At 44.5% G+C, this 27,382-nt stretch overlaps 1 protein-coding gene and 1 long non-coding RNA gene across 8 annotated transcripts in view; one reads left to right on the forward strand and one right to left on the reverse strand.

Annotated features, from left to right (window-relative positions):
- The window catches only part of LOC144825091 (uncharacterized), a 1,621,997-nt gene that overhangs the window by 682,671 nt on the left and 911,944 nt on the right, over positions 1-27,382 (forward strand). The window lies entirely within an intron of this gene.
- LOC144805203 (uncharacterized) lies at positions 21,143-27,374 on the reverse strand. The gene is made up of 3 exons (XM_078672134.1): positions 26,948-27,374; positions 26,035-26,672; positions 21,143-21,199 (listed from the first exon to the last, which is right to left on the reverse strand). Exons 1-3 carry the CDS (start codon positions 27,372-27,374, stop codon positions 21,143-21,145), a joined length of 1,122 nt encoding a protein of 373 aa, XP_078528260.1.

Raw genomic sequence — 27,382 nt, forward strand, 5'->3', positions numbered from 1 at the left:
GTGTCGAATCCCACAAGGATTCACAGACAGTCCATCCATCTTCAACCAGTTGTTGAAGAAGAATCTCGAAAATCTAGTACTGCCCCAGAACTCGGTTCTGGTCCAATACATAGATGACCTACTTGTTGCGTCAGAGACAGAGGAAGCCTGTAAAGTAGACTCAATTGCCTTACTGAACCATTTAGCCGAAAATGGACATAAGGTATCTCCGAGCAAGTTGCAGTATTGTCTGACAGAAGTACAGTATTTGGGACACCGGTTAGAGAAAGGAAAACGTAAGGTGTCACCAGAGAGGTTTGAGGCGATAATGAAGATGAATGCGCCTAAAACACAGAGGGAAGTTAGAATGTTCCTAGGAATGGTGGGTTACTGCCGACAGTGGATAGTTAACTTTTCACTGAAAGCAAAGCCCTTACAGAAACTGACGCACAAGGAGGTGAGTGATCCGGTACCATGGGATGAAGAATGCTTGGTGGCGTTCTTGCAGCTGAGAGACGATTTGTGTCGTGCTCCGGCTCTGGGAATGCCTGATTACGAGAAGTCATTTTCACTCTATTGTTGTGAGAGAGAGGGATGTGCTTTGTCAGTCTTGGCACAGACCCACGGAAATGCCCGTAGACCAGTTGCATATTTTTCGGCTACATTAGATCCAGTAGCCGCAGCGTTGCCCGGATGTCTCAAATCCGTTGCTGCAACGGGTGTCAGCATTGAAAGGAGCGAGAGTATTGTGATGGGACATCCAGTGGTGGTGTATGTACCACATTCAGTTGAATTGCTAATGACCAGGACGAAGACGCAGCATCTGACCAATAGTAGGCTCACGCGCTACGAGCAAGTTATTCTTGCTGCGGAGAACGTGACCCTCAGGAGATGCTCTGTCTTGAATCCTGCTACTTTAATGCCATTACCTACTGTAATAGAAGGCGAAGGATGTGAAGACCACGATTGCCTTGATGTGACTGAACTATGCACGAAACCCAGACCAGATATTGTGGATGAGCCATTGTCTGACCCCGATGAAATTTATTTTGTTGATGGCTCATGTTTAAGAGACGATACTGGTCGGTTGAGAGCAGCTTATGCTGTTTGTACCATTACTGGAGTTGTGGAAGCCGCTTGCCTGGAAGGAGTACATTCCGCACAGGTAGCAGAAATTATTGCCCTAACTCGTGCCTGCATAGCAGGAAACGGAAAGAGAGTCACCATATACACTGACAGCCAATATGGTTTCGGTGTGGTTCATGATTTCGGGCAGTTGTGGTCTCAGAGAGGCTACATGACCTCCTCTGGTTCGCCCATTCGAAATGGAGAATTTGTGCGACTGTTGTTAGAAGCATTACAAGGTCCAGTTGACATCGCAATAGTAAAGTGTGTAGCACATACTAAGAATACAGATTTTGTGTCACAAGGCAACAGATACGCTGATGAAGTCGCACGTTATTGTGCAGAACAAAATTATTCTTTCTCAAAAGTGGAAATAGATGGTGCTGAAGAAAAGACTGAATTAAGCATGATGTTAGAAACTGTAGACACTTGGGAGGATTTAAGAATGATGCAGGAGAACGCACCTGAAACAGAGAAAAAGGCATGGGAAATAGCAGGTTGCGTGGGAAGTGAAATGGATTTTTGGGTTTCAGCAGATGGGAGGGCTGTGTTACCTGAAGAATTAGCAAATCCCATGGCGAGAGAAATACATGGTCCAGTACATCTAGGAAGGGATGCTATGATGAGAGTGTTTAGGCAAACTTGGTATTGCCCTAAATTTAGAATAGCAGCAGAATCAGTATGTAAGCGATGTGTTACCTGCCAACAACTGAACGTAGGCAAGCGAACACCAGTCACCCTGAGTCACATTGGGAGGTCGGGGGGGCCTTTCAATAGAATGCAACTAGATTTCATCGAAATGCCAAGAGTTAATCGCCTTCGGTATGTGTTGGTGATTGTATGCGTATTTTCCAGATGGGTTGAAGCGTACCCTACACGTAGGTGCGATACACTCACAGTGGCTAAATTGTTGCTCAGGGAGTTGATACCGCGCTTCGGGGTGCCTGCCTCTCTGGAATCGGACAGAGGAAAACATTTTAACAGCGAAATAGTGAAGATGTTGTGCTCCACACTGAATATCGATCAAAAGCTGCATTGTAGTTATCGACCAGAAGCTTCAGGAATTGTGGAACAAGTGAACGGCACTTTGAAGAATAGATTGGCTAAAGTAGTGGCATCCACATCTTTGAGTTGGCCAGATGCTCTTCCTTTAGTGCTTATGAGCATGCGCAGCACCCCTGACAGGAGGACAGGTCTCTCTCCACACGAGATTCTGATGGGGAGGGCCATGAGACTTCCCACAGTTCCAACTGCTGCCCTATTGAATATTACAGATGATCTGATCTTGGATTATTGTAAAGGATTGTCTGACGCCATCCATTCTGTGTCCCTTCAGGTGCATGCGGCTGAAGTTCCAGCATCGAGGAACCTGTGTCATGACCTGAACCCAGGGGACTGGGTGTTGGTTAAAAAGCACGTCCGGAAGAACTGCCTAGATGTTCGCTGGCGTGGGCCCTTTCAGGTAATCCTGATCACGAACACCGCGGTGAAGTGCGGGGGGCTACCAAATTGGATCCATGCATCCCATACTCGAAGAGTTCCAGCACCTCTAGAAGAAACAGCTCCTATCCCAGACGAAAGCCCGGAAGTGGAAGAAGAGTCGCAAGAAGGGATTGAAGCAGCTGAGGGGGTGTCGGAAGAAGTTGGGAACGCATCGGATTCAGAAGAAGAGCGAAGGCAGGACGGCAGTGAGACTGAAGACGCAACTGAAGGAGAGAGCAGCAGTGAATACGAAACAGACACAGATCAGTACCAGAGTGATCAAGAACCGAGTGTGAGGACGAGATATAGGAGAACAAGGTGTGAGGCTGCCACTTGGCCGGGGAGAGACAGGAGGCTAAGTTTGAGGTCGGCCCAGGAAGAAACACTTGTTCCTATATCCGAAGACTCGGATCAGGAAGAAGATACCCAGGAGGGAACCGAGGAGGGCCCTAGAAGATCAAGGAGGGTGCGAGTGCCTAGTAGAAGATACTCTACTCCTGATTGGACCTACCTCGTTGCAGATGTCGGTGGGGCACAGAACCGGGAGGGTCAGGGAAGTGAACCTGATCAGAACTGACCCAATCATCACTGTGCAAATACTGTTCCTGCTACCGGGGACGGAGACTGAAAGGTTGCTGACACTCAACATCGTCTATCCTCCTCTCCTAAGCGGAATAAGAAAATTGATTTTAGAAACAGTTGAATTTCCAGTTTGCTGTTCACGATATCCAGTGTTGGAGGGAACTCTCCTTCCGTTAGAAATGCTTGAGCGAGTAGTGGGGAAGTTCTTGGAATGCTCATTGTTTTGGACTAACACTTTGTTGTAAAAAGACTTTTTGAAAGGACTTTGAAAAATTACTGCAAGATAACCTAGCGCCGAGTGGAAGAAGAAAATTGGTAGGGGTTTCCTTTTAGCGGATGGAGAAGGGCTAGGGTTGTCTGTTTTCTACAGGACTTTAAACTGTTTTGCGGAGTAAATTGTAGGCTTCCAAGTGTTCCAAAGAGGGACAATATGTAAAAGAAAGACTTTGTACAGAGAGAAGAAGAAGCGAATGCTGGAGGAACGTCAAGAACTACACTGTTTGAGAACATGGAGGCTGGCAACCCGAACCGCAGGGCAAAATGTATAGTTGGCACATTGTTGGGAGTGGTGATTTCCCTGATAATATTAGTGGTTACTGTCTCATACATAGTGGGACACGAGAGAGATGCAACAGCAGTCAAGGAGGTCAAGGGAGTGTCAACACCGAGAACCACTATTGTTAATGATAAGGGAAACATCAATGATAAAGACAAAGCGTTGTTAGATGCAGAAATAAAAAGGTTACACACAGATGAGTCACAGGGAAATTTCAGGTCAAATGCTTATGCTAAATTGCTTTATGAGTACATTGATGTCATGGAGGCGAAGAATTGCTACGTTTGTATGCAATTACCAGCTTCGGTAGAGGAGGGTATCAGATACCATCATCTCCCATTGACATATGGAATCACGTGCAGTTTGTTGTTGAGCATATTTTATGGACGAGAAGGATTTGAGTATTATTTCTCGAATTTCGACTCGACATTGCCAGAGGTCCCAAATTACAAGCATTTGAACAAATGGGACTATTACAAAAGCGAAGACAGATTACACAAATGGTTTATTCCATGGAAAACGTTAGATACTTCACATGCTCGAAGAAACAATCTGACTTGTCAAGTGTCAGAAATTGAGAAAAAGTTTATAGGGCAGGTAGATACTAGATACAGGAGGCAGAAGATTCTAAAGGCCTCAGGACAATGGGAAACAGATTGGACCAAGGAGGAAAGCATACATCAAAGAAAGGGTAGCTTTGGTCCAATTGCTTTAGACAAGGAGAAATGGGGGAAACTGTGCATTCACAGGAGTTACTCCTATTATGAGAATTTGTATGTAGGTCAAGTCAATTGTGAACATGCCTTTCAACTGGAGTATTACTCTAAGGATTTTCTGAAAGAGATGCAAGCAATTCCAAATGTATATTTTGTATGTGGAAGAAATGCCTATGTAAAGCTACCAGATAATTGGTACGGATCATGCTATCTGGCTATTGTCTTCCCTAAAATATATCATGTTGAGAATTTAGAAACGACGAAGAAAGGAATACCAACTAGAGGGAAGAGAGGGCTGGGTGCAGCAGAAGTAATTGGGGATGTATTTGGTGCTGCATTCCCTATCCTAGGAGTGATATTGAATGACATTAAGATTAGGAGGTTAGCTACAGTCGTAGATAGGCTATCTGCCAGTACTGCTAGATCATTGATGCTGGTGGAAGGTGAGATGCAATCGATTAGGGCAATGGTTCTTCAGAACCGACTTGCTTTAGATGTTCTGTTAGCTAAAGAGGGAGGAGTCTGTAAGGCTTTGAAGGTCCAGGAATGTTGCACTTACATTCCAGACAATTCAAAACCTCTAGAGAAGTATATACGAAACATCACTGCCATACACTACGAAATTGAGGATCTGGCAAAGATAAACGTGTGGGAAAAAGTAGGTCATGGAATGGGTAAAGTTGGAGGTTGGTTTGCCAACTTAGGAAAGGGTATCGTTTGGTACATACTGAAACCCATCATCACAAAGTGATTTGCGTAATCACTTTGTGGGGATTGGTGCGTTTGTATCAGTGGTATAGAGCAAATAGGTTACAGAGAACTATGAGGAAACAGGAGGAAAAGTTGACAGCGATGCAGGACACTCAATACAGGAGTCTAAAGGCATTAGAGACAATGAAAAGAGGTGGCACTGCCACGACTTCACTTTGAAGGGTTCTACATTTTGTGATGGTGTCTTGATGGTGATGACCCCTGAAGGTCATCAAAGGGGGGATTGAGAGAGCACAAGTCTGAAAAATGTATAAGTGCACCATATTTACAAGCACGTAGTTAGTTTAAACATGCTTTTGCACACGAATGTTTTATATTTAGAAGTGAAATACACAGAGTGTCTTATATTCAGTAGTGAAGTGTATAGAATGTTTAAGTAGAGTAACAATAATCATAACTGTGTGAGATTAATGTAGAAGTGTTGGAATGAATATGAAAACCTCATGTTCTCATGTTAAAGGAATCATGTTAGAGTTGAATAGAACTCTGAAAACCAGTATATTGTGTAGGCCTTAGGGCAATTCACAGCAAATCTAAACGTGCTGCTAAAATAATGTGAGATGGGGTTAACATGGTTCTTCCAAAAATTGTATTATCGAATTAAGTTTGAAATATATGTTTTATAGATGTGTTGTTTTAGAAACGTATGCTAGTTAAGAATGTTGTTTAAATCAAGTTAATGTTTTAGAGTGCAGGGACTCGCTTCATGTAAATCAAGGAGGCCTGTACTGATAATGTCATCTTCTTTGATGTGCCATGTGCTCGTTAGAGGAGAAGTCGAGAGGTGTCCAGCACAGAGCTTCGCGTGTGTTTTACGACCTATAGATATGGTGGAGTCTGGAATTTGAGGCCCACTGCAGGACGGACTGTATGCAGGTGCGAGGGTCCTAATCAGCTAGAATGAAAGGGGCTTTGTTCAGTGGCGCTTGGCGCAGTCCTGTAGGAGTTTCCAGGAATTTCAGGGGGTATCGGCGCACTGGAGAAGAAGCCCGGGAACCAAGGTCAACTATAACGAGGGTCTTAAAGAGTACCATCATGGAGTTTACCGCGCAAAGATGTACCACGTGAGGGGCGTCCCAAGGGGCGTTTCTATTGGAAATGTGATTTGGTATTAGGGAAAGCGACCCGGGAGGAGAGTAGAGCAGATGATTTTGGGAGCCTAAGGAAGCGGATGGGTAGGCAGATAGGCTGATCAGGAGAGACCCATTATCAGAGAAGAGACAAAGAGAAGTGCGTGATCTTCTTAGGAAGTCACCACGGCTGACACCTAGAGGGGTAAAGATCTTGTTGAGTAGGGATGTCACTTAGTATAGTGTAGGGACAGACTAACCTAAATTTTCTTTTCTGTAATGACTTTGAGGTTGCAACTTGTATCCATTTTGGCAACGCTCATGTTATTTGAAATTGTACTCATTATTCTGTTTTTCAGACTCAGACTATTCAAAAAGTTCATGTTCATAGTGATACCAATTTATCTTCTGAATCTCATTTTGAGAAGTTTGTATCTTCAGTTATCTTTGACTTTATATTAAATCTTTGAAACTTAAATTTGGTCAGTGGTCATTTAGAGTGGTGTAAGTTCTTAAATTGATTGACTTATTGTTAGATTACCTTTTACTCAATGACAGGTACCAACGATTCAGTCGACTTGGTTTGGGATCTGGTAAGGTAACTAGTAACCAGTAATCCCGCGTTAGCAGTGTCATGGAGGCGTGGGGCATTCTGCTGAGCACTGTGAGGCATTCCTTCCCTCCAGTCCCACCTCAAAAAAGCACTAAAGCTCCCAAGACTGACAACGATGTCCTGAGAAGGTTTAAAAAATGGACAACACCTATTAGAGCCCCTAAACACAAGCTAGGAACCCACTCTGCCCAGGCTTTCCACTTTCCTGCTCACTCGGTAGAACACTGTCGCTTTAGGATGACAGAAGTTCTAGTATCTGGGCAGCCAGTGTGCCACGTGAGATGGGGAGATGAGGATACGACTCTCATTGGTCTAAGTTACCAAAGAAGTGTTTTAAACGTTTTTCTGTGCCTATTTGTGATAATCAGTACTTTCTCCACCAGTATAATCCTGCTCTTTTACCGTCATATCATTGAGCTCTTTGAAGCAGCTTTCAGCCGAATGTAGCGCTTTACTGGATAAACTCATACATAATTTAATAAAAAGACGCTGCCTCTGAAGGGCCTGTCACTGAGGCCTGGCCCTGGGAAGGTGTTACTGCTGGCTGCAGCAGACTGACAGGCAGGCCTCTCATCTCCTCACACTAATAGGGTCCTGATGGAAACAGTAGGGAAGGAAGGGCGGGGGATTGCGCCCATTACTTCAGCAGCGCTGTAACTTTCCAGAAGCCTCGTCTCCCTTCTGGAAGTAGGCGAGAGAGTTGGAGAGTGATTGAATCCCGGTCTGCAGACTACTTGCGAGCTCCTTCTTTGACAACGCCCCCCCCACCCAACACACATGTCTAAAGTTGGTCTTGTTTTTTTAAACCATACTTTTTGTAAGGATATAAGCAAAGGCCACTGAAACAGGTCCCTTCCGGGCCCTGTAGTTATGTCCTTTACTTTTCAGGCTAAAAACACTCATTGATTTCTGAATAGTGAGTGTAAAAGATTTGAAGTAATCATGTTGTTCCTGCTTTTCATATGCTTTACTCAATCTTGCATTCCCAATGAGTGTTTGATTATTCCAGGATGTTATTACTTTTTTTTTCCAAGCAGCATATTACTCTTGTCTAGTGCATAATTTGAATTAAGTCGCATCCAGGTGTTTCTAGCGGGGCACAATTGGGTTATAGATGAGGCAGGGCGAGTTTCGCTCAGTGGGCAGTTTGGTGTTCAGTGGGGAAGAGGATGTGGCACTATGACCGGAGCTGCCAAATTTGGCACTGGGGAACTAGGTTCAGCTTTTATGACCAGTCCACCAGACCACTCTCCTGAGGGAGCACATTCCCATGCTAGACCTTAGAAGGTCCCGCTAGACCTTAGAAGCCCAGGTGTTTTAGCACCAGCAGGTGGACCTTAGTGGTAGCAAGTGTGGGTTAACTTTAAAGGCCTGCCCACCACAATCCATACTAGGGTTCACCTTCAGTCTTGTGGGCAGGTCTACAAAGCAGCACACCAGTAGTAGTGCAACTCCGAAGGATAGACAATGCAGGATCTGCACTCACACCAAACTAGGGGCCCAATTCACAAAGGTAAACTGAGACGAAAGTCTAACTTTATGACTTTCTGTATTAACAAAGAGCATTTATGAGCAGTAAAGTAAGCCTTTTGTCTCAGTTAAATTTAAGTTTCGGTCTTAAATTTAACTGAGACCAGGACTTTTGGTCTTAGTTAAACTTAAGACCAAAACTTAAGTTTAACTGAGACAAAAGTCCAACTTTACTACTTGTAAATGCTCTTTGTGGACACGGAAAGTCGTAAAGTTAGGCTTTTGCCTCAGTTTACCTTTGTGAATCAGGCCCTAAGTTCGCAAACTTCACAGTCTCTCTGTTTCATGCACATGCACTTTTAACATGTGCCACCTGCTTTGAGACCACTGAAATTATGCAGCAATTGAGGGCAAAATTATGTCGCAGTGTTGACTAAATTTTGCATAAAAAAAGGCGTCAGAGTAATGTGGTATTTTTTCTGAAACTTTATTATTTTGACATTTTTACACATACTAACAGTCTCTGCAAAAAATGTTGCCTCATTACTACCAGTATAATATGCAAATGCAGCAGTGCAAAAGGCCCTCCACTTCGCAGCAATATGTCATATTTTTTTGTAACTTTTGACCATTTGAGCTACAAACAGTTTTTTAGTTAAAATCATCAGATCATGCAGCAGATGATGTATTTTGTGGCAAATTTGGCAGAGCTATAAGTACGTGAAAACATTTGCAAACTAGTATATTTTGCCATCCATGTTTGAACTGCTCTTGTGGAAAAAGGAAAAAGTGCAGATGACAGAAACTGCATGGCGTGGAGACAAGTGGGTTGTGATTCCACTTTTTAGCGTATTGGAATTGGAAACACATCCCACTTGGTGAATGTACTTTAATGTCAATAACTCATTTTAAACCTTATATAAACATGTATCCAGTGGTTGAATGAAATAACATAATAAGCTGTAACTGGTCAGTCAAATGCCAAACAAATACTAAAAATTAGGACGTTTTGCTCTTTCTGGCCACACCTCTGACTCTGTCTACTGACCCAATCCTCAGGTCATTCCTGCCCTCTGATTCTCCACCTACATTTCCCCTACTTTTTTGCTCCCCACTTCGGCCACTAGGTGCCCGTCATTTTCTGTTCCAATACTGCACAAGCAAAGAACCCCAACTGCTCACTCAGTCTCAGTTAGATTACATCTGTGCAGGTCATAAAATAACAGGCAACCCCCATTGTACAATGCAAAATTGCCTCCCCAAAGAAATAAAGGAATTTAAGAGTTGCGGACCCCAGCCATAAAAGATTAATACAAGTGTAATTTGCATAATGATAGTTAACAGTGTAGGAAACCTTTCTGAACAGACGCTATACTCCAGAAATGTTTTGTACTTATAACATTCAATACATTTATGGCATGATTCACAAAGTGAGTACACATGTATGTCTAAAGTAAAAATCGCATATTTTTCAAACTGCAAAACCACTTTTGCTTTTCGCAGAAGCTGATTTTGCTCTTGTAAATTCATTTCTATACATATAGGTGTTCATATGAACAGTAGGGTGGCAAGGGTGCCATTGGCCTGGTGCAAGCAAATGTCAATGGCTCCCTCACCACATGTTGAGTCATGAATACCATAAAAGTCATGGTTTATTAGGACCTTAAGGCCTCTGGGCCCCGGTGTCACTGCAGCCGCTGCAAAATTAATAGCTAAGCTCCTGCATATGAGTACATCTCCTTCTATAGGTTCCAGGTGAGGAAATGCCCTGGAGGTTTGTGCATACCCACAAACGTACACATTTGTGGGTCTAGACCATTATTTCCCCACATTGTTCCACCCTCTTCCTGTCAATTTCAAAGTAAATTCCATTTTAGGTTAAGCTCACTAGGCAGTGCATGCGCTGTGTGTTGCAAGGCATTTTGCGCCTTACCAAGTGCATAGAGGGGATTGGAGCAAGCCTTTGTTTATCATTGGTTGGCTTTCCTGTCATTCTCAGTTACCTGCTTCTTATTCGTCGCTCAGCTTGTGAGTCATGTGGTTGTCCCTCACATGGAGCATTGTCTCTTTAAGATTGCTTGACTGGCTTGACTCCCACACTCCTCCATTCTAAGCAAAAATAATAAGTCATCCGAATAATGTGGAGCCCAATGGTGTCCTGACCTATGTATGGATATACCCATTTCAAGAAGGTACTAAACCTCTCAAAGTTAGCACAGGAAACTGAACAGCCCATGGGCATACATTTGTCCAAGTAGAAGCACCCTGTAATTGGAAACCAAATAAATGAAAGTCCTAAGGGTGCACCGGAAGTAGCCGAAAAGCAGATTCGATATCTGCCTTTGCTAGCAAGTTCCCAGGTCCCAGCTCCTGGATCATTGCAATTGCCTGATCTAGTGAGGCATACTTAACTGAGCACAGTGTCCCAGTGATAGCCTCTTTGACCGGCTGACCCTTAGGTGCTGACAGGTTGTGTATCAGAAGGTGCTGCCCCGGGTCTTTTTTCGGGACTACCCCCAAAGCGGAACACATATAATTCTTCAAAGGGATGGAATCAAAAGGACCTGCCACCCTCCCCAAATTCTCCTCTTTCTTAATTTTATCTCTGGCAGTGCTAGGATTATCCCTTAATGACTGCTGGTTCCTACAATAGGTCACACCTACACAACCTTCCGCCGGGATCCTGTAGCCGTTCTTAATTCCCTCATATAAAGATTGTGCTGCCTTGACCAATAAGAGGTGCTCATTCGTGTTTTTTGGGGCCCCTATCCTTTGTTCTTTTGAAACATTTGAACTTGTGGCGTGAGGGTAGGTTGCAGAAAGAACAACAGTGCTTAAACGTGCACGTCCCTAGGGCTCTGGAGCAAGCTTTTTTATTGAAGTACCAGCATGCCCACTTTCTTGCCCCACCCCCGAATTACCGTTTGCCCCTGAGCCCGTCAGAACCAATGTGGGATTAGATCGATGAGAATGCATGGTTTCAATGTGGGTCTAGTGGCCTTAATACACCTTAATTCCTTGTCACAGTCCCTCCAGGCGGTTCCTCCTAACTCATCATGCACACAAACTATCCTATTTTGTTAGCACGCCAACTGCCCCCCCAGAGTTAGGAATCTCTCGGCCCTGATTGCCTCAAAAGTAGAGAAACCTATGACCCACCCTCTTCATATAAAACCAATGTCCAACTCCCTACAATATCTTATAAAGATAAATCCCCTTGATCTAACTGAACACTATGGCACATATATACATAAATCATACAGTATCAAATGTATTAAAAAGACAAATATTTTATTTGATCAAAGAGAAAACATTTTCATTCCAGATTAAAAACACAATGTAATACGATACCATACATAGATCGCAATAAAAAACAATTGAAGTATACAAAAGCAATCCAATAAAATCAAATCAAAACATCATTGATTATGACCCGCATAATCACAAGAAAAGACAGAAACATGTAAGACATATAATTTGTGCAATACGGTTAGTACACTCAATATCCCATAGTAACACTTGGTACTACAAAAGGAATGAATTAATGATTGTACTGAAGTGCTGGAATCCTGAATTGTACAAGAGAAGTGCGTCAACGCGTTTCGATGGACAATAATGATTTATACCATCTTTTTCTTTTTTTTTTTTAAATATTTTTTTATTATTCATCATCAGAGAGTACAGTTCAACATGATTACAATCAATTATTTCATTCCAAATATACATTTCTTTTGGCAGATATGCATCATAAAGAACGAGAGACAAAAAATAATTTCACGGGTCACATAAGTCTTTACACAAACGAACTAAAGTTCATGAAAACAAGAAACAAACAGTAAGAATCATTATAATGTTATGAAATAATATTGTAGAATAGATTACCCCTCTATTCTTGATTTCCAATGTTCTACCGGTGCCCAAATCCGTTTACCTAATTGCATCGCTTAACGACCTTTTTTTTCATACAATGATTTCTCCAATGTATACATTGATAGCATTCTCATAAGCCATTGGTTAAATGACGGGGGATTAGGATCTTTCCATAAGGTTGCTATACAAAGTCGGGATATGGCCATTGCAATATATACAAATTCTTGATGGGGGATATCCTGGCCGTCTCTCCCTACACCCAAAATCATGATCTCGTTTGTTAAGCCAATTGATATCCTTAATTCATCCCTAAAGAATATTTCCATCACCTTTTTGAAAGGATTTAATTTTGGACATGCCGAAAACATATGGATAGTATCAGCTTGTGTGCTTTGACATCTGGGACAAGATATTCCACTAATTCCCCCCCATTGTGCTATTTTATGCGGCGTGTAGTATAATTCATGGAAGGTTTTGTAGCATTGTGCTTGTAAATTAGCAACTTTAACAATAGAGTTAGCAAACTGCAGTGATTTTTCCCCCTCGTTTCCCAATAAGTTTAACTTTGTCCTCCATTTAGCGAAAATTATAGTCCTATCGTCTTCTTTGCATTCACTCAACACCCCGTATAATTGTTTTTGGTTTTTTTTAAACTTTATTTTTCCAATTTTCGTTGTTGAACAGCACTAAGAAGAACCAACCATAGCAGTTACACTTGTACACAGCACAATCTTTTGGACATCATATAGTCATCTATACACGGGCTAGTGGCCATTACGGGCAAACAATTGGCACATAAGATAATACATGCAGTACATTGGAGCATACAATACACAGTAATAAGCATACGCGTGCAGTTATATCTATACTGAGCCTGGGCAATGGCATATACCAGTCAGCAAATTAGGAACATCCTTCCGGTGACATTACAATAAATCAAGCTCTAACAGTATCATTGCAGAAAAAAATGCATCAGCCAGATAACCTTGAGTATCCTCTGATCCCGTCTTTGGTCAGGGAAGGGCCATTCCCTCCCCACAATCCACTCACCACAACGTTCCTCATCAGTGTGTTTCGGTGTGTCTCTCAAGGTGCACCTTATGAGGGTCCCATCTAAGTGTTAGGCATAGCCCTAGTATTCAACTGTCGACCTCTGAGTCTATGACTACTGCCGTATTTCGTAACAGATAAATTTGTAGTGGTCCCCATATAGCATTCGGCCTACTTTGCACTGGCGTCAGTTCTGCATAAATATTATTCTGTTCCTGACAATAAACCAGGTCCTCGAGCCAGTCCTTAAACTTAGGAGCCCTACCTCGTCCCCAGCGACAAGCGACCCGCCTTTTGGCCAATAATAGTGCAATATCTGTGAATTTCCGAGTCGACTTAGGCACATCCCGTGTGTATCCCAGTAGCATAATTAGCGGGTCTTTGTCAACTGTAACGCGGTCTGCACCTGTGTCCAGAATTCAAAAACTCCCGGGCATTCCCAAGCTAAATGGAGGAATCCCGCACCTTCTGCATTACAGCGATCGCATCTATCTGTATCTGCCAAATGAAAGCGCAATTTCCTCTCAGGCGTATAATAAAAAAGTTGCAAAAATTTAAAATGAATGATCTTCAGCCTGCTGCTAGATGCAATATTGGCCGTAACAGCACAGCAGTAGCGCCATTGCTCGTCAGTAATATCCCTGTCTAAGTCGACAGTCCAATGTCGCCGCGCCGAGCTCTCAGGCCCTTTGCCCTGTGTTCTTATTGCAGTATACATTCGAGACACAAGATGGCGGCCGTCCGACAATAGCATGTTATGCAGTGGCAAAACCACATCCGGTTCCTCCGGAAAGGTGGCCAACACTTCTCTCAATCCCTGTCTAAGACGGATGTAATAGAACACCTCTAGAGGTGTAGGAGTAACTGCTTGAAACAGCTGTTCCTTGGTACGGAATCGTCCTGCACTGATCAAGTCCCCCCATACCGAAATTTTCGCACGTCTACACATCAATTTAAATCCCGTTTCCTGCAACAGCGAAATACGAGGGTGGTACGTAAGAGGAAGTACCGGGGAATATAAGCTTGTGGCACCGATCAGTCTCACCATCCTACTCCACGCGTCAATGGTGCATGTAACCGTGGTAAACGGCGTCTCTATGTCTTTGACTGTACCCAGTATGAGGCCATTAAGAGGTATAGGTCGCGCAATCCAATCCTCTGCAGCGATTTGGGGCATGTATGGCGAGGGTTTCAACCAATGATACGCATATTGCGCTTGGGCAGCGATGTAATAAAGTTCAAAATCCGGTACATCAAAACCTCCCTTCTCATAGGGCTGGGTAACAATGTTCCAACGCAGCCGAGGTTGTTTGCCTCCCCAAAATAGGCGTAGGAGCTCCGAGCGCAGCTGTTTAAAGAAAAAAGCACCAGGAAAATATGGCACATTCTGGAATAGGTATAGGAATTGTGGTAGCACCACCATCTTTATAAGCGCCACCCTCCCTGCCATCGACAGCGGCAATGCCTTCCAGCGCGTTACATTATCAGCCAATTTCGTGATGGCCACTCCATAATTTGATCTGAGTGTCACGTCCTTGTCCAGAGACACGACGATACCCAAGTACCTAAGATCTGTGTCACACCATTCGAGTGGATAGTCCAGCTGGAATTTCATAACAGCAGACGTCAGCGGGAAAAATTGGGATTTCCTCCAATTCACATGTACCCCCGACAGCCTACCAAAAACAATAAACTCCAGCAATATGGGATTAAGGTTGGTTTGAGGATGTTTCACATATAGCGTGATATCATCTGCATACAGCGAGATACCAATTTGGCGCTGAAAGCAGTGAAAGGCACTAGCTCTGTGCGGCTGACGGATGCGACACGCCAGAGGCTCGACTGCCATAGCAAAGAGCAGAGGGGATAGAGGGCACCCCTGCCTGGTGCCCCTCGTTATCAACATTGGAGCCGACAGTACCCCGTTAATTACCACTTTGGCAGTCGGTCTGGTATAAAGCAGCTCGACCCAGTGAACAAACAATTTGGGAAACCCCATCTTATGCAATATGGTAAATAGATACGGCCATTCGACCGAGTCAAACGCTTTCGTGGTGTCCAGAAAAACAGCAGCGACAGGCAATTCCGGGGCAATCGTCTGAATCAAGGAGAACAGCGTTCTAAGATTGTGGGTGGTGGCGCGACCCGGCACAAATCCAGCTTGGTCCTGCAGAACTATTTTAGACATAATCAGCGAGAGACGCGTCGCCAGGACCTTGGCAAGGATGTTCGCATCACAATTGATGAGAGATAATGGTCTATATGAGTCCGTGTCCGTCGGTTCCTTACCCGGTTTCAACAAGGAGGTAATTACCACCTCCCTCATCGATCCCGGCAATTCCCCAACTTCCAACAACTCCTCATAAACTTCCTTAAGGACCGGTGCCATGATATCGATGTAACATTTATAAAACTCAGCGGGGAGTCCATCCGATCCTGTCGCCTTTCCATTGGCAAGTGACATAATTGCGTCTCGGATCTCATCGGTCTCTAATGGTGCACTAAGGAATTGTCTATGCACATCACTGAGCCAGCACAGTGCTATATCATCGAGGAAACCTTCCATATCTACCTCGGCAGTTTGTTGAGAAGTATACAGCTGTTTATAGTGCGAAAGAAATTCCTCCTGAATCCCCTCGTATCCTGACAACGTATGCCGTTTGAGGTAACAATTTCTAATATATTGGCACTGAAGCGCGTCTTTCTCGTGATCGCGGCTAGTACCTTACCAGGTCTTTCCCCTTCGCAATATTGCCTTGCTGTCCAATACTTCCCTTTAAACTTTACTTCTCTCGCCGCTTCCACGCCAAACTCGGACAATTTTTCTCTAAAGGTATTATGTAGTTCCGAGTCAGCTCGTCTTGTCATCTCAAGTTCAAGCTCCTTTAGCTCACGTTCCAGCCTGCCTAACGTCCTCTGAAGGTCTTTCAGTATCCCCCCGCCCTTGGATATGCAAATACCTCTTACCGTGACCTTGAATGCCTCCCACACCATCTCTACACTATTAACTGAATTCTTGTTCCTGGGGAAGAACTCCTCAATTTCATCACCCAGCTCCGTCCTAAAGACTAAGTCTAGCAGCATAGTAGGGAGTAATCTCCACGGAGGTCTTACCCTCTCGTGTCCCGGAATCATCAGGGATAGTAACACTGGGCAGTGATCCGAGTAAGTTCTTGGCAAGTGTGTTACCTGATCTATACCCGCACAAAGCCCCCTTGACACAAAGCAATAATCTAATCTAGCCCACGTATTAGTGTATGACGTAAAGTGCGTGCCCTCTTTATGTGCATGATGGGTATATCTCCAGCTATCCACCAGCCCCGCTTCCTCTATGACTCCCAGTAGCACATCCCTTGCCTGTCTATTATATTGTCCACAACCATCTGACCGATCCATGCCAGGCACTAGTGTAACATTAAAGTCTCCCCCCCAAATAATGTGTGTGGCACCTGTCATCAATACATGTCCCCAAAGTGTGGTAAAAAATTCTGGTGTGTCAACATTCGGAGCGTAGCAGTTCACAATAGCAACATTATCCAAGCCAAATCTACCCCACAATATCACAAATCGCCCATCTGAATCAATAATCTCCCCCAACATCTGAAAGGCAATTGATTTCTTGATCAGAACTGCGGTGCCTCTGGAATATGAAGAATATGAGGAAAATTTTCTGACTGAGGCCCATTTACTAGCATAGTTAGAATTCGATCTAGGGCAGAAATGTGTCTCTTGTAACAAAGCAATATGCACATTATGTCTATCTAGATAGGCAAGGATATTTCTCCCTTTTCTAGAATCATTAATGCCCCGCACGTTCCATGTCATGATCGTTAATTTACTCCCTGCCATATCAGCCATCATCAATGACATCAGTCGCATCGATACTCTCCCCTACCCGCATTCCCCTCCTTCCATGCGTGCCAGCCAACATAGTCCAATCACTCTGCAATATCGTGTGTATCCTCTGTACAGTGCAACCAAACAACCATCCTTCCCTCCCATTCCCCTGACTCCCCCCAACTATCTCAGGCATACAGGCTATTTTCTTCCATACATTCTCCTTAACCAACTGAAACGTCCCAATCCACCCACCCCATACAACCCGGTGAACCCAGCCCGTAGCAGTCTGCAACATCCGCAGCCCATAAGGATTCAATCCAGATACAACCCCAGTCACTCCCCCCCCTCCTACCCCACAACCATCCCCATGCAACAATTCAAACTCCGGTCCCGCCCCTCCCACCGCCCACTGAAGTAACCCCAATCCTCCAGCATTCATAACCCGCCCCCCTCCCAGCACTGCTAGCAAACACCCAACCAGCCGCAGTGTAACAAACAATTTCAAAGGTGCATACCCTAGTAGGGTCATCCAAGGTACACACTTTGGCACCCCCCGCTCCCCGTCCCCAGATCCGATACCACCCTTTGAGGGGCAATTCGAGGGATGGGGGGGTGTCGCCTGGCATACTTTACCACCCATAGTCCAATGCCGTCATCAGCGCTCACGAATGTCCATAGTCGAAGTATCTCAGCAACGTCTCGAGTTCAACTGCACGAAAACAGCACGCTCCTCGTTCCCAAAGTCAGTTCACAGTAGACTTATAGGATCCTCAACAATCCATACATGCATATCAGTCCTCCTCATTCTCTGCTTCCTCCTCCACAGGACGGTTCCCACGTTCGCGTCGCAGTGTCTTTAGGAAATCCTCTACCTGTTGCGGGTTCACGAAGAAGTGCTGCCTTGCCTGATACGTAACCCGAAGTTTAGCCGGATATAGTAAAGCATAGTCTATGTTCAGATCCCTTAGCTTTTTCTTTACGCCTAGAAATTTTTTCCTTTGGTCCTGGACAATCGGCGTGAAGTCCGGGTATAGTGTGAATGTAATTCCATCGCACGTCAATTGTTTAGCCGTGCGTGCAGCACGGAGTGCAGTGTCTCTATCCCGATAATTCAGTAGTCGAGCTATTATCGGTCGAGGTGGGGCACCTGGCTGGGGTTGCGGACCAAGGGAACGGTGCGCACGCTCAACAATGAATTGCATGGAAAAGGCGTCCGCTCCAATCGCCGTCTGGAGTATCCTTTCAACATAGTCCTCCATTCTCCCAGTGTTCTTAGACTCCGGCACGCCCACCACACGAACATTATTGCGACGACTGCGCGCTTCCAACTCCTCGTTCTTTGCAGCTATCACTTTGAGGATGTTATCCATGCGCGACAGTCTAGTAGCATGGGACGCCGTGGTATCATCATTATCTGAAATCCTTCTCTCCGCCTCCGTGAGGCGTTCCTCGTGAACATCCATCTTCTGTACAATGGCGTCCATCCTGGAGGTTAAACGATCCACCTTATCCACCACCGTCGCGAACCCCTGCTTCATTTCCTGCAGTAGTAGATGCATGTCCGGTGCAGCCGCGCCGCAGCTAGGCCCCGCTGTTGGAGGGTTCTGAATCCCAGTTGAGTCCGTCCCCACCTTCATAGTCTTCTTCGACGCCTGGGCTGAGTCAAAAGATAGTTTCGGTTGTCGAGTATCCTGTCGGCCCATGGCGGTACCTCTCGCCGATCTGTCTGCTGTTAGTGAGTGCGTTCGTTTGGTCCCACAACGCGGCGTCTCCGAAGCCCCGGACATGCAACGTTACGGTCCACAAATCCTGAGTATACACTACTCCCGTTGCCGAGTTACAGAGATCCGCCCAGTCGCAATCCTCACCTCGCTCTGTCAGTGCGTGCCTCTCACCCACAGCATTCAGCATCCAATACTGTGGGCACAAAGTGTAGAGTGATCCACGCTGTCCCCCCGGTGTCTTCGCACTGCTCAGGCTCAGCATACAATGAGCGCCGTGATTTCAGGAGCGCCTACAATCCTCAAGTAGCACAGTAATATCACCATTCCACGTTGGCGCAGCAGCTCCGCGCCAGTTAACAGAGGCTAATTCCACATGTAATTGTCAAGCAGGCAATTCGCCAGCACCCCAGTATCCCTCAGTCGCAAGTGACATGCCAGAATGTGTCCGGTGCAGCTTCAATAATCACAGCCAATCTGGGGTCAGTGGGCTTAACACCCCGTATAATTGTGAAATTGAGCAACCCTTCTCATTTTGAATATATTCCATCAGATCCTCTCTTTTAAAATTATCTCCCCTAGGCAGTTTCCTTTGTATTACTGATCTGATCTGTAGGTATTTGAAAAAAGTCTCTACGATCTAACTTAAATATTTGACAAGCCCTTTCAAATGAGATTATGCCCGTATCATCTATAATATCTCCTATAATACAAACCCCAGCACTATCCCATCTTTTCATAACTTGATCATGGAACACTTCAGGGAGTAGCTCATTTTTATATAGAGGTGTATAGAAACTCATCCGTCCCAGCTTGATTTTTTTACGGACCATAGACCATACCGATTTGGCTGCTGCAAATACCTTAAACTTTGTTCTTTTGTAGTAGCTAAATTCTTTAAATGTAACTAATCCTTTATTGGAATCTCTAACTAATAAATCATATGTGTCTGGTATATCAAGTCCGTCCCGCCATCTATCGTTAGCGTTCCCCCCAAGTAGTCCTCTAAGATACTGTAAAGATGCTGCTAGATAATATTCTTTAAAATCTGGAGCTGCTAAACCTCCCTTTTCCTTAGATAGAGCCATCTTTTTTATGGACCTCCGAGTTTTACCTTTTGCCCATATAAATCGATTACAGACCCTTTCAATATCCTTAAACCAGTTATTATGAAATATTAAAGGGATAGTTCGAAAGAAATATATCATTTTGGGAAGAAACATCATCTTAATTAAATTACAGCGTCCAATTATTGTAAGATGTAAATTATCCAACCTATCTAGATATTGTTTAGCCTTTCTGATTACTGGAGTGAGGTTTTCCTCCACTAGCTTAGACAGATTAGATGTTATAGTTATACCCAGGTAGACAGACGAATCTATTACTCTAGCATCGTCTATTATAGCAAATTGGTTAATAACTATCTGTATTTTAGACTGGTTCAATTTGTACCCAGACCAAAACCCATATTTTTTTGCTTCTTTTTCTATTTCCATTAGCGCTGTTGCTGGGGTAGGTGACGTGATTGCTAGGTCATCTGCATAACCCAAAATTTTTGTCTCATAGCCATTCAATACAATAGGACATATACGCATATTTCTTTCTATGTGTCTTATGAAAGAGTCAATGTAACAGGCAAAGAGCAACGGTGAACAGGGACAGCCCTGTCTAGTTCCTCGCTTGATGTTAATATTTTCACTCTTTTCCCCCGCTACTCTTACTTTTATGACTGGGTTTTTATATAGCGCTTTCAATTCCCCTACATACTTTTGCCCAAAGTTGAGTTTATACATTGTTGTCCAAAGAAAACCCCTCGAGACTCTAACGAAAGCTTTTTCTGCGTCTAATAATATTAAAGACATAGGGTCTCGTGAGGCTATCGTTCCATCAAACAAGGTGATAACTCTTCTAATGTGATCGGCTGTCCCCCTGCCAGGGATAAACCCATGTTGGTGGGGTGAGACCACCTTTCCAATTATCGAGCTCAATCTATTGGCTAGTATTTTCGAATGGGCCTTTGTATCACTATTCATCAGGCTAATTGGCCTATATGACCCGGGATCAGTGGAAATTGTATTCTTTTTTAAGAAAACCACCATTATCGCTTCACTCCAGGAATCGGGTGGTTCAGCTCCTTCCTGGATCGAAACCATGAGTGTAATGATATCCCCCTCTAGTATTGCAAAGAATTTCTTATAAAATTCTAAGGGTATAAGGTCAGGTCCTGCAGCTTTCCCTGATGGTAGTCCATTAAAAGCCAGTTGAATTTCTTCTCGAGTAAATTTATACCATCTTTTTCAAGACTTAATTTTTCTTTCTGTCAAGTTAGCAGGGTCATATACATTTTTCCCACCCTACAATAAACATATAAAAAATTAGTACAATGTAACCATATCTAGAATTATAAAAATATTGCAATGTTCACAATATACATACAATTTTTTTTAAAAAGAAAGAAAAGGGGACATTTCCTGATGATACCCATTTTGATATACAGGGATACTATCTCATTCTTGTAAACATAGATCTAAATGATTCTATTACATTATTAATCTGATACAGAAGGAGTATGCAACTATCTTTCCTTCAATAGGTTTGGCTTGTACACTACCTAAACCTTACAACAAGTCCCCGATTTATTTGGGATGTCCTTCATCCTGAATCACTCTCCATTTTAATTGCATTAAGGAAAATGGCCCAACCTTTTCTCACAATAGGCCATGAGCTCTTTGACATGCACTCCTATTTAAAAAGAAAGACATAAAAATGACCGGGCGCAATATTCTTACCCCTACCTCTACAAAACTAAAACTCTTAAATCACTGGGCCTCTTCTGGTCCTGATGTGTCCTGCTTCAAATGAAGTACCATGTGGTATTCCACCACGTGTGGAGGAAGATTCTATAGAGCTGTAAACATATAAAAAATAGTATGTTGCAGCATCCTCCTAAATACCTAGATGTTTATCGTTATATGTCTTCGCAACCCAGACATAAGTCTAAAGGAACATACCTTGATCTCCTAGATGTTATCAATTCTTGCTATATTCCTTATTTTCCCTTGATTGGCCCACTGTATCTTATTCCCGTAGATTTCTGGGAGTCTGATCAGAATGATGTCACACTGCGCGGGGGGGGGAGTAAAAACCAAGCAATGGCATTACACACTATACAATAAGGAACTAAATTCCCCTTTTAGTTTTATGCCACGGCATCGCTTGCCATCTTTACCTTAAAAGCGGTAGTATGCTCTTTAAGCGCTGGTCCCTGTCAAGTGAGACTGCGAGCTGATGCTCAACGTTAATAGTGCTAGTCCCGATAGGCTTCTAGATATAAGAAGACAAAAGTGCCATGAGCCTGTTCCTGCATTACATTAAAAATAAGAAATGGCAGGGCTTGCACTCAAGTGTAGCACTAATTACCTTCACACTGCCGGGAGTAGCGTCTCACAGGGGTTCCGCGTTGTATCGCAATCATCGCGTACAACCCGGAAGTTTTTAACTGGTTGTCACGCTTGCGGATTGGCTGGCCCTGCATCGCCCACGCCAATCCCTAGCCTGTACGGCAAGGCTATATGCAAATGGTAGGCTGTATGTAAATAGCTAGCCTTACCCATATCCTCCTCCTAACTGGTCTACAACGAAGTGTACGGAAGTGATTGGGGAATGTTTCCAATCAAGTCCGCAAGAGTTTAACTCAGCCGTGTTCCTACGGCTGAACTGGGCACCAAATCACACGCATCGTGCGTGCTATAAGATGCGCGCTAGACTATCTCCATATCTCGAATAATTAGTTGTTCCTGGATATATGACGTTACAACGCTGACTTTTACCACGCAGACCATTACCACGCATTTTTTACAACGCAGGACCCTTTACCACGCATACCATTACAACGCTGGTATTTACAACGCAGGTACTATTACAACGCATACCATTACAACGTAAGTATAGGTAAGTAAATAATATGATACAATAATTATTAATAATATTTTTTTAAATTAATAAATTATTAATTTAATATTTAATATTTTAATTATTTATGTTAATATTTAATTATAAATTTTTAAATATATATGTTAAAAATACCCCTGTACCCCAAAACCCAAACCCAGCCCTAAAACCTAAAAATACCCCTGAACCCCAAAACCCAAACCCAGTCATGAACCCTAAAAATACCCCTGTACCCCAAAAACTGAACACTGACCCTGAACCCTAAAAATACCCCTTTACCCAAAAACTGAAAACTGACCCTGAACCCTAAAAATACCCCTTTACCCAAAAACTGAAAACTGACCCTGAACCCTAAAAATACCCCTGTACCCAAAAACTGAAAACTGACCCTGAACCCTAAAAATACCCCTTTACCCAAAAACTGAAAACTGACCCTGAACCCTAAAAATACCCCTTTACCCAAAAACTGAAAACTGACCCTGAACCCTAAAAATACTCCTTTACCCAAAAACTGAAAACTGACCCTAAACCCTAAAAATACCCCTTTACCCAAAAACTGAAAACTGACCCTGAACCCTAAAAATACCCCTTTACCCAAAAACTGAAAATTGACCCTAAACCCTAAAAATACCCCTTTACCCAAAAACTGAAAACTGACCCTGAACCCTAAAAATACCCCTTTACCCAAAAACCCAAAACTGACCCTGAACCCTAAAAATACCCCTTTACCCAAAAACCCAAAACTGACCCTGAACCCTAAAAATACCCCTTTACCCAAAAACCCAAAACTGACCCTGAACCCTAAAAATACCCCTTTAAAAAAAACCTAACATATAACATTTTAAATATAATTATATACTTACCAATACTTACGTTGTAATGGTATGCGTTGTAAAAGTACCTGCGTTGTAAAAACATGCGTTGTAAATAAATGCGTTGTAATAGTATTTGCGTTGTAAAAGTTCCGTTGTAATGGTAGTGCGTTGTAAAAAATGCGTTGTAGTGGGTGTATACCGTTGTTCCTCGTTATGCAACAAGACTACACTACTGGTTAGACACAAGCGGACGAACCCACCTATGTTGTCTATAACGACAGAAGGTCAGAAGAACCAATTAGTTTCCAAATTCGCCCAATCTAACTTCCTAACCCATGAGTGAAAGAACCATATCTCAAATAACGGATACAGGGCCAGATGTAGGTAGGCTTTTACTGGGTGGTAACGGCCGAAAACCGGTAAAATCGGCCGTTACCGAGGAAATGAGATGTAGGAGGCCGTAAATTACCGATTTCATAAAATCCGAGTCGGAAACATACCGACTCGGTAAGAATGACCCGGTAAAATTACCGTGTCGGAATCTACCGTATACATAAATACCGAGTTCGTATTTTCCGACTCGGTAAATCAGAAACGGTAAAAATCAGCCTTGGAGATGTAGGTAAGCACAAAAATACCGATTCTGCCGAAAAACGGTATTTTTAAGCCGGTATTTACCATGCATTGAAAGCAGGTGGTAACCAAGGGAGGGCTATAAAAAAAGTCCCAAAATGCACCTCAGGACCCATGATGGCGGCTTTTTACATCATAGCAAGACGGCAGAGACTACAGGCAGCAGGACAGAGAGAATGGCTAAGGGAGGAACAAGTGTACAGGCAGAGGATAACACTGTTCCAACTGACAGAGCCTGAAATACTGCAGAGGTACAGGCTACACCCAGACACCATCAAGCAATTGATCAGGGACCTACACCCTCTCCTGGACCACCCAACACCCAGGGCCCATGCCATCCCACCTCATGTCCAGGTGCTATGTAGCTTACACCTGCTGGCCTCAGGGAGCTACCAGAGTGTGATAGCTGTAGTGGGTGGCGTGTCCCAGGGCTGCCTGTCCCGCTTCTTCAGGAGGTTTCTTGACGCCATGATGCAGAGGATGGGGCATTATATTAAATTCCCTGTTACACCGGCAGAATTAGCCAAAACCAAGACTGACTTTTATCAACTGGCACACTTCCCTCACGTGATCGGCTGCATCGATGGCACCCACGTCCCACTCTGTCCACCTGCAGCCACAGAGCACATATACAGGAATCGCAAATCGACGCACTCCATCAACGTCCAGGTCATATGTAATGCAGGTAACCTCATCACTGACATCGTAGCCAAGTTCCCCGGAAGTACCCATGATTCATACATATTCCAGAATAGTGGAATATACACACGCCTACTTGCCGGAGAATTTGGAAATGGATACCTGCTAGGTAAATCACATTGACACACCCTGACACTCACATTAGATCTACGTCTCAAGTACTTGCAATTAATGTCTATCTTTCTCCCCCTAGGCGACAGTGCATATGCCCTGCGGTCCTTCGTGCTCACTCCCTACCTCAACCCATCCACCAGGAGTGAAAGGCGATACAACGTGGCTCACAGATCCACACGAAACGTAGTTGAGCGCACATTTGGACTCCTAAAGAGCAGGTTTCGCTGCCTCCACAAGAGTGGAGGTGCACGGCAGTACACCCCAATCATCTGCTGCAAAATAATAGCGACCTGTGCAATGTTGCATAATCTCGCCACCAAGCAAGGCACTGAGGTGGAGCTCACATATCATGAGGACATTGATGACGACCCAGAGGTGGCAGAGCCCCAAGCCACAGTGGCAGCAGCAGCTACAGATGGGAGACTGAGACGGGCAGAGGTTACACAACAATATTTCTGAGTGAGTAAAGAGACACAGGCATGAATGTAACTTTGTGTAAGTAGTTTAATATTCACTACGCCACAGCATTGTTAGCTCACATTGGGCTCACTAATACTAACACTCCATGAGTGTGTTGTCACGGTTAACACCACCGTGACTACAGCCTTGGGTGGAGTGCAAAGTCATTGTTTGTGGCCACGGGCCACAGGGCGGGGCTGCTGTGGCTGTGAAACAATGTCCTCACGCTGGCCTGTCACACTTCCCCCACGCCTGCCACTCCTCCGTAAGTCATGCACAGGAGTGCTTGCACCACTCCTGCTGGTGGACCCCTCGCTTTCGGCAGCACAAGTGTCGCCTCCAGTGCCAGTCTGATGCGCGAGCACTAGCTCCATGGCAGAGGTCATCCTGGCCATACCTTCACTTAAATTGTTGCAGCACTGCACTATGGCATCCTGCATCGTGACTGACCGTCTGCACAGCACAGTGGTAGCAGTTGCAAACCTGTTCAGGGCCTTGGTTTGCTGGCGCACATCCACACGGGGCTTGCGTCTCTCCAAATGGTCCCTATCCAATTTGTCACACAGGACAGTCATGCACTGTGTGATATCTGATATTCCTGACGCCATGGATTGCATGCTTTCTGCCATTTCCCCTATGCCCTTGCCTACTGCTTCCAGTTTATTATTAGTTGTGCGTGCGTGCCTCTGAACCCCCATCATTGCTTTTGCCTGCAGGCGCTGCACCTTCACCATGGTGGCCTCCAGTCCGCAGAAGACACCTTGGACTTGCCGCACATCCTCTACCTCCCGTGGCCGTCGCCCTCGGACACTGGCCCGCGTGACTCTGGGACTGGGCTGCTGCTCGGTGTTGCCTCTGTCCTGTGTGTCACCCTCCACCTCCTCCTCCTCCGATGATGTTTGCAGTATTCTGCGAGGGGGCACATCATGGCTCCTGACTCTTCCCAGCACTGGGGATGGTGATGTGGGGGTGGGTGATAGTTCTGCCGCTCCTGTGTCCTGACTACCAAATAGGAGAGGGGATTGTGGATATTCTGCAGTTGCCTCCTCAGGTATCGGGGCAGCCTGCTCTTGGTCCTGCCCTCCGTGAGATGTGCTAGGTCCTGCTCCTTCCCTCCTCTTCTCTCTGACCTCAGCTGTGCTGCGCTTTGACTCTCCTGTGGACAGACATGGACATTGTGTCAGTAATGTTGTTCACCTGTGTCATGAGATTAAAAACACTTCTATTGCACTTTTGCCTGTCTCTCATTTGCCTATGCTACTTGTCTGTTGCTCCCCTTGCTGCAATGCACGCTGACTGCTCTGAGGTATCTACACATGACTACATTTCCCAGGATGCATTGCAGGACATTAGTTAAACCTGTTGTGGAGTCTGATTTGTCCTGTGAGGGGAATAGGTAAAAGGGTAAATGATAATGTTCCTGCATCTTACCTGGTTTCTTTGCTCCTCTTGCTGAGCTGTCTGCGTCTCCTATTCCGTGTATACATTCCTTCTCAAGGGTTGTTGCGACCATCTCCTCAATGTCGGTGAGTCTGGGGGCTCTGTTTCTTCCGCCTCCTGTAGCAGCACTTTCCTTGCGGTGGGCAGCAAGCTTTTTTTTGGTGATTATGCGGATGTCATACCACCGTTTTTTTAGGTCTTCTAGGTCACGGTGGGTGACACCAATGGCATTTACCTTGCCTTGTATGTCCAACCAGGTGCTGCGCTTGATTGATTCTGCAACATGCAGAGTTTGCTTTCCAAATATTTTCCCATAATGTCTGACAACCTCCGAAATCAGCACCTGCAGTTCCTCCTGGCTGAACTTCTGCTTCCTTTTGCGCTCAGCAGCATCTCTCTGTGCCTCCTGGCTCTCCATCTCGCTGT

Source organism: Lissotriton helveticus, chromosome 1_1 (assembly GCF_964261635.1).
Source record: "Lissotriton helveticus chromosome 1_1, aLisHel1.1, whole genome shotgun sequence".
Lineage (NCBI taxonomy): Eukaryota > Metazoa > Chordata > Amphibia > Caudata > Salamandridae > Lissotriton > Lissotriton helveticus.

What these genes read in the sequence shown, in the direction of transcription:
- LOC144805203 (XM_078672134.1), bottom strand. Translation starts at nt 27,374, where the DNA reads ATGGAGAGCCAGGAGGCACAGAGAGATGCTGCTGAGCGCAAAAGGAAG. An exon ending in AAGAGGAGCAAAGAAACCAG is followed by an intron (nt 26,673 to 26,947) that starts GTAAGATGCAGG and finishes GTCTGTCCACAG; the next exon opens with GAGAGTCAAAGCGCAGCACA. An exon ending in TGGAGAGACGCAAGCCCCGT is followed by an intron (nt 21,200 to 26,034) that starts GTGGATGTGCGC and finishes TGTTTATTGTAG; the next exon opens with GGTGGGAAAAATGTATATGA.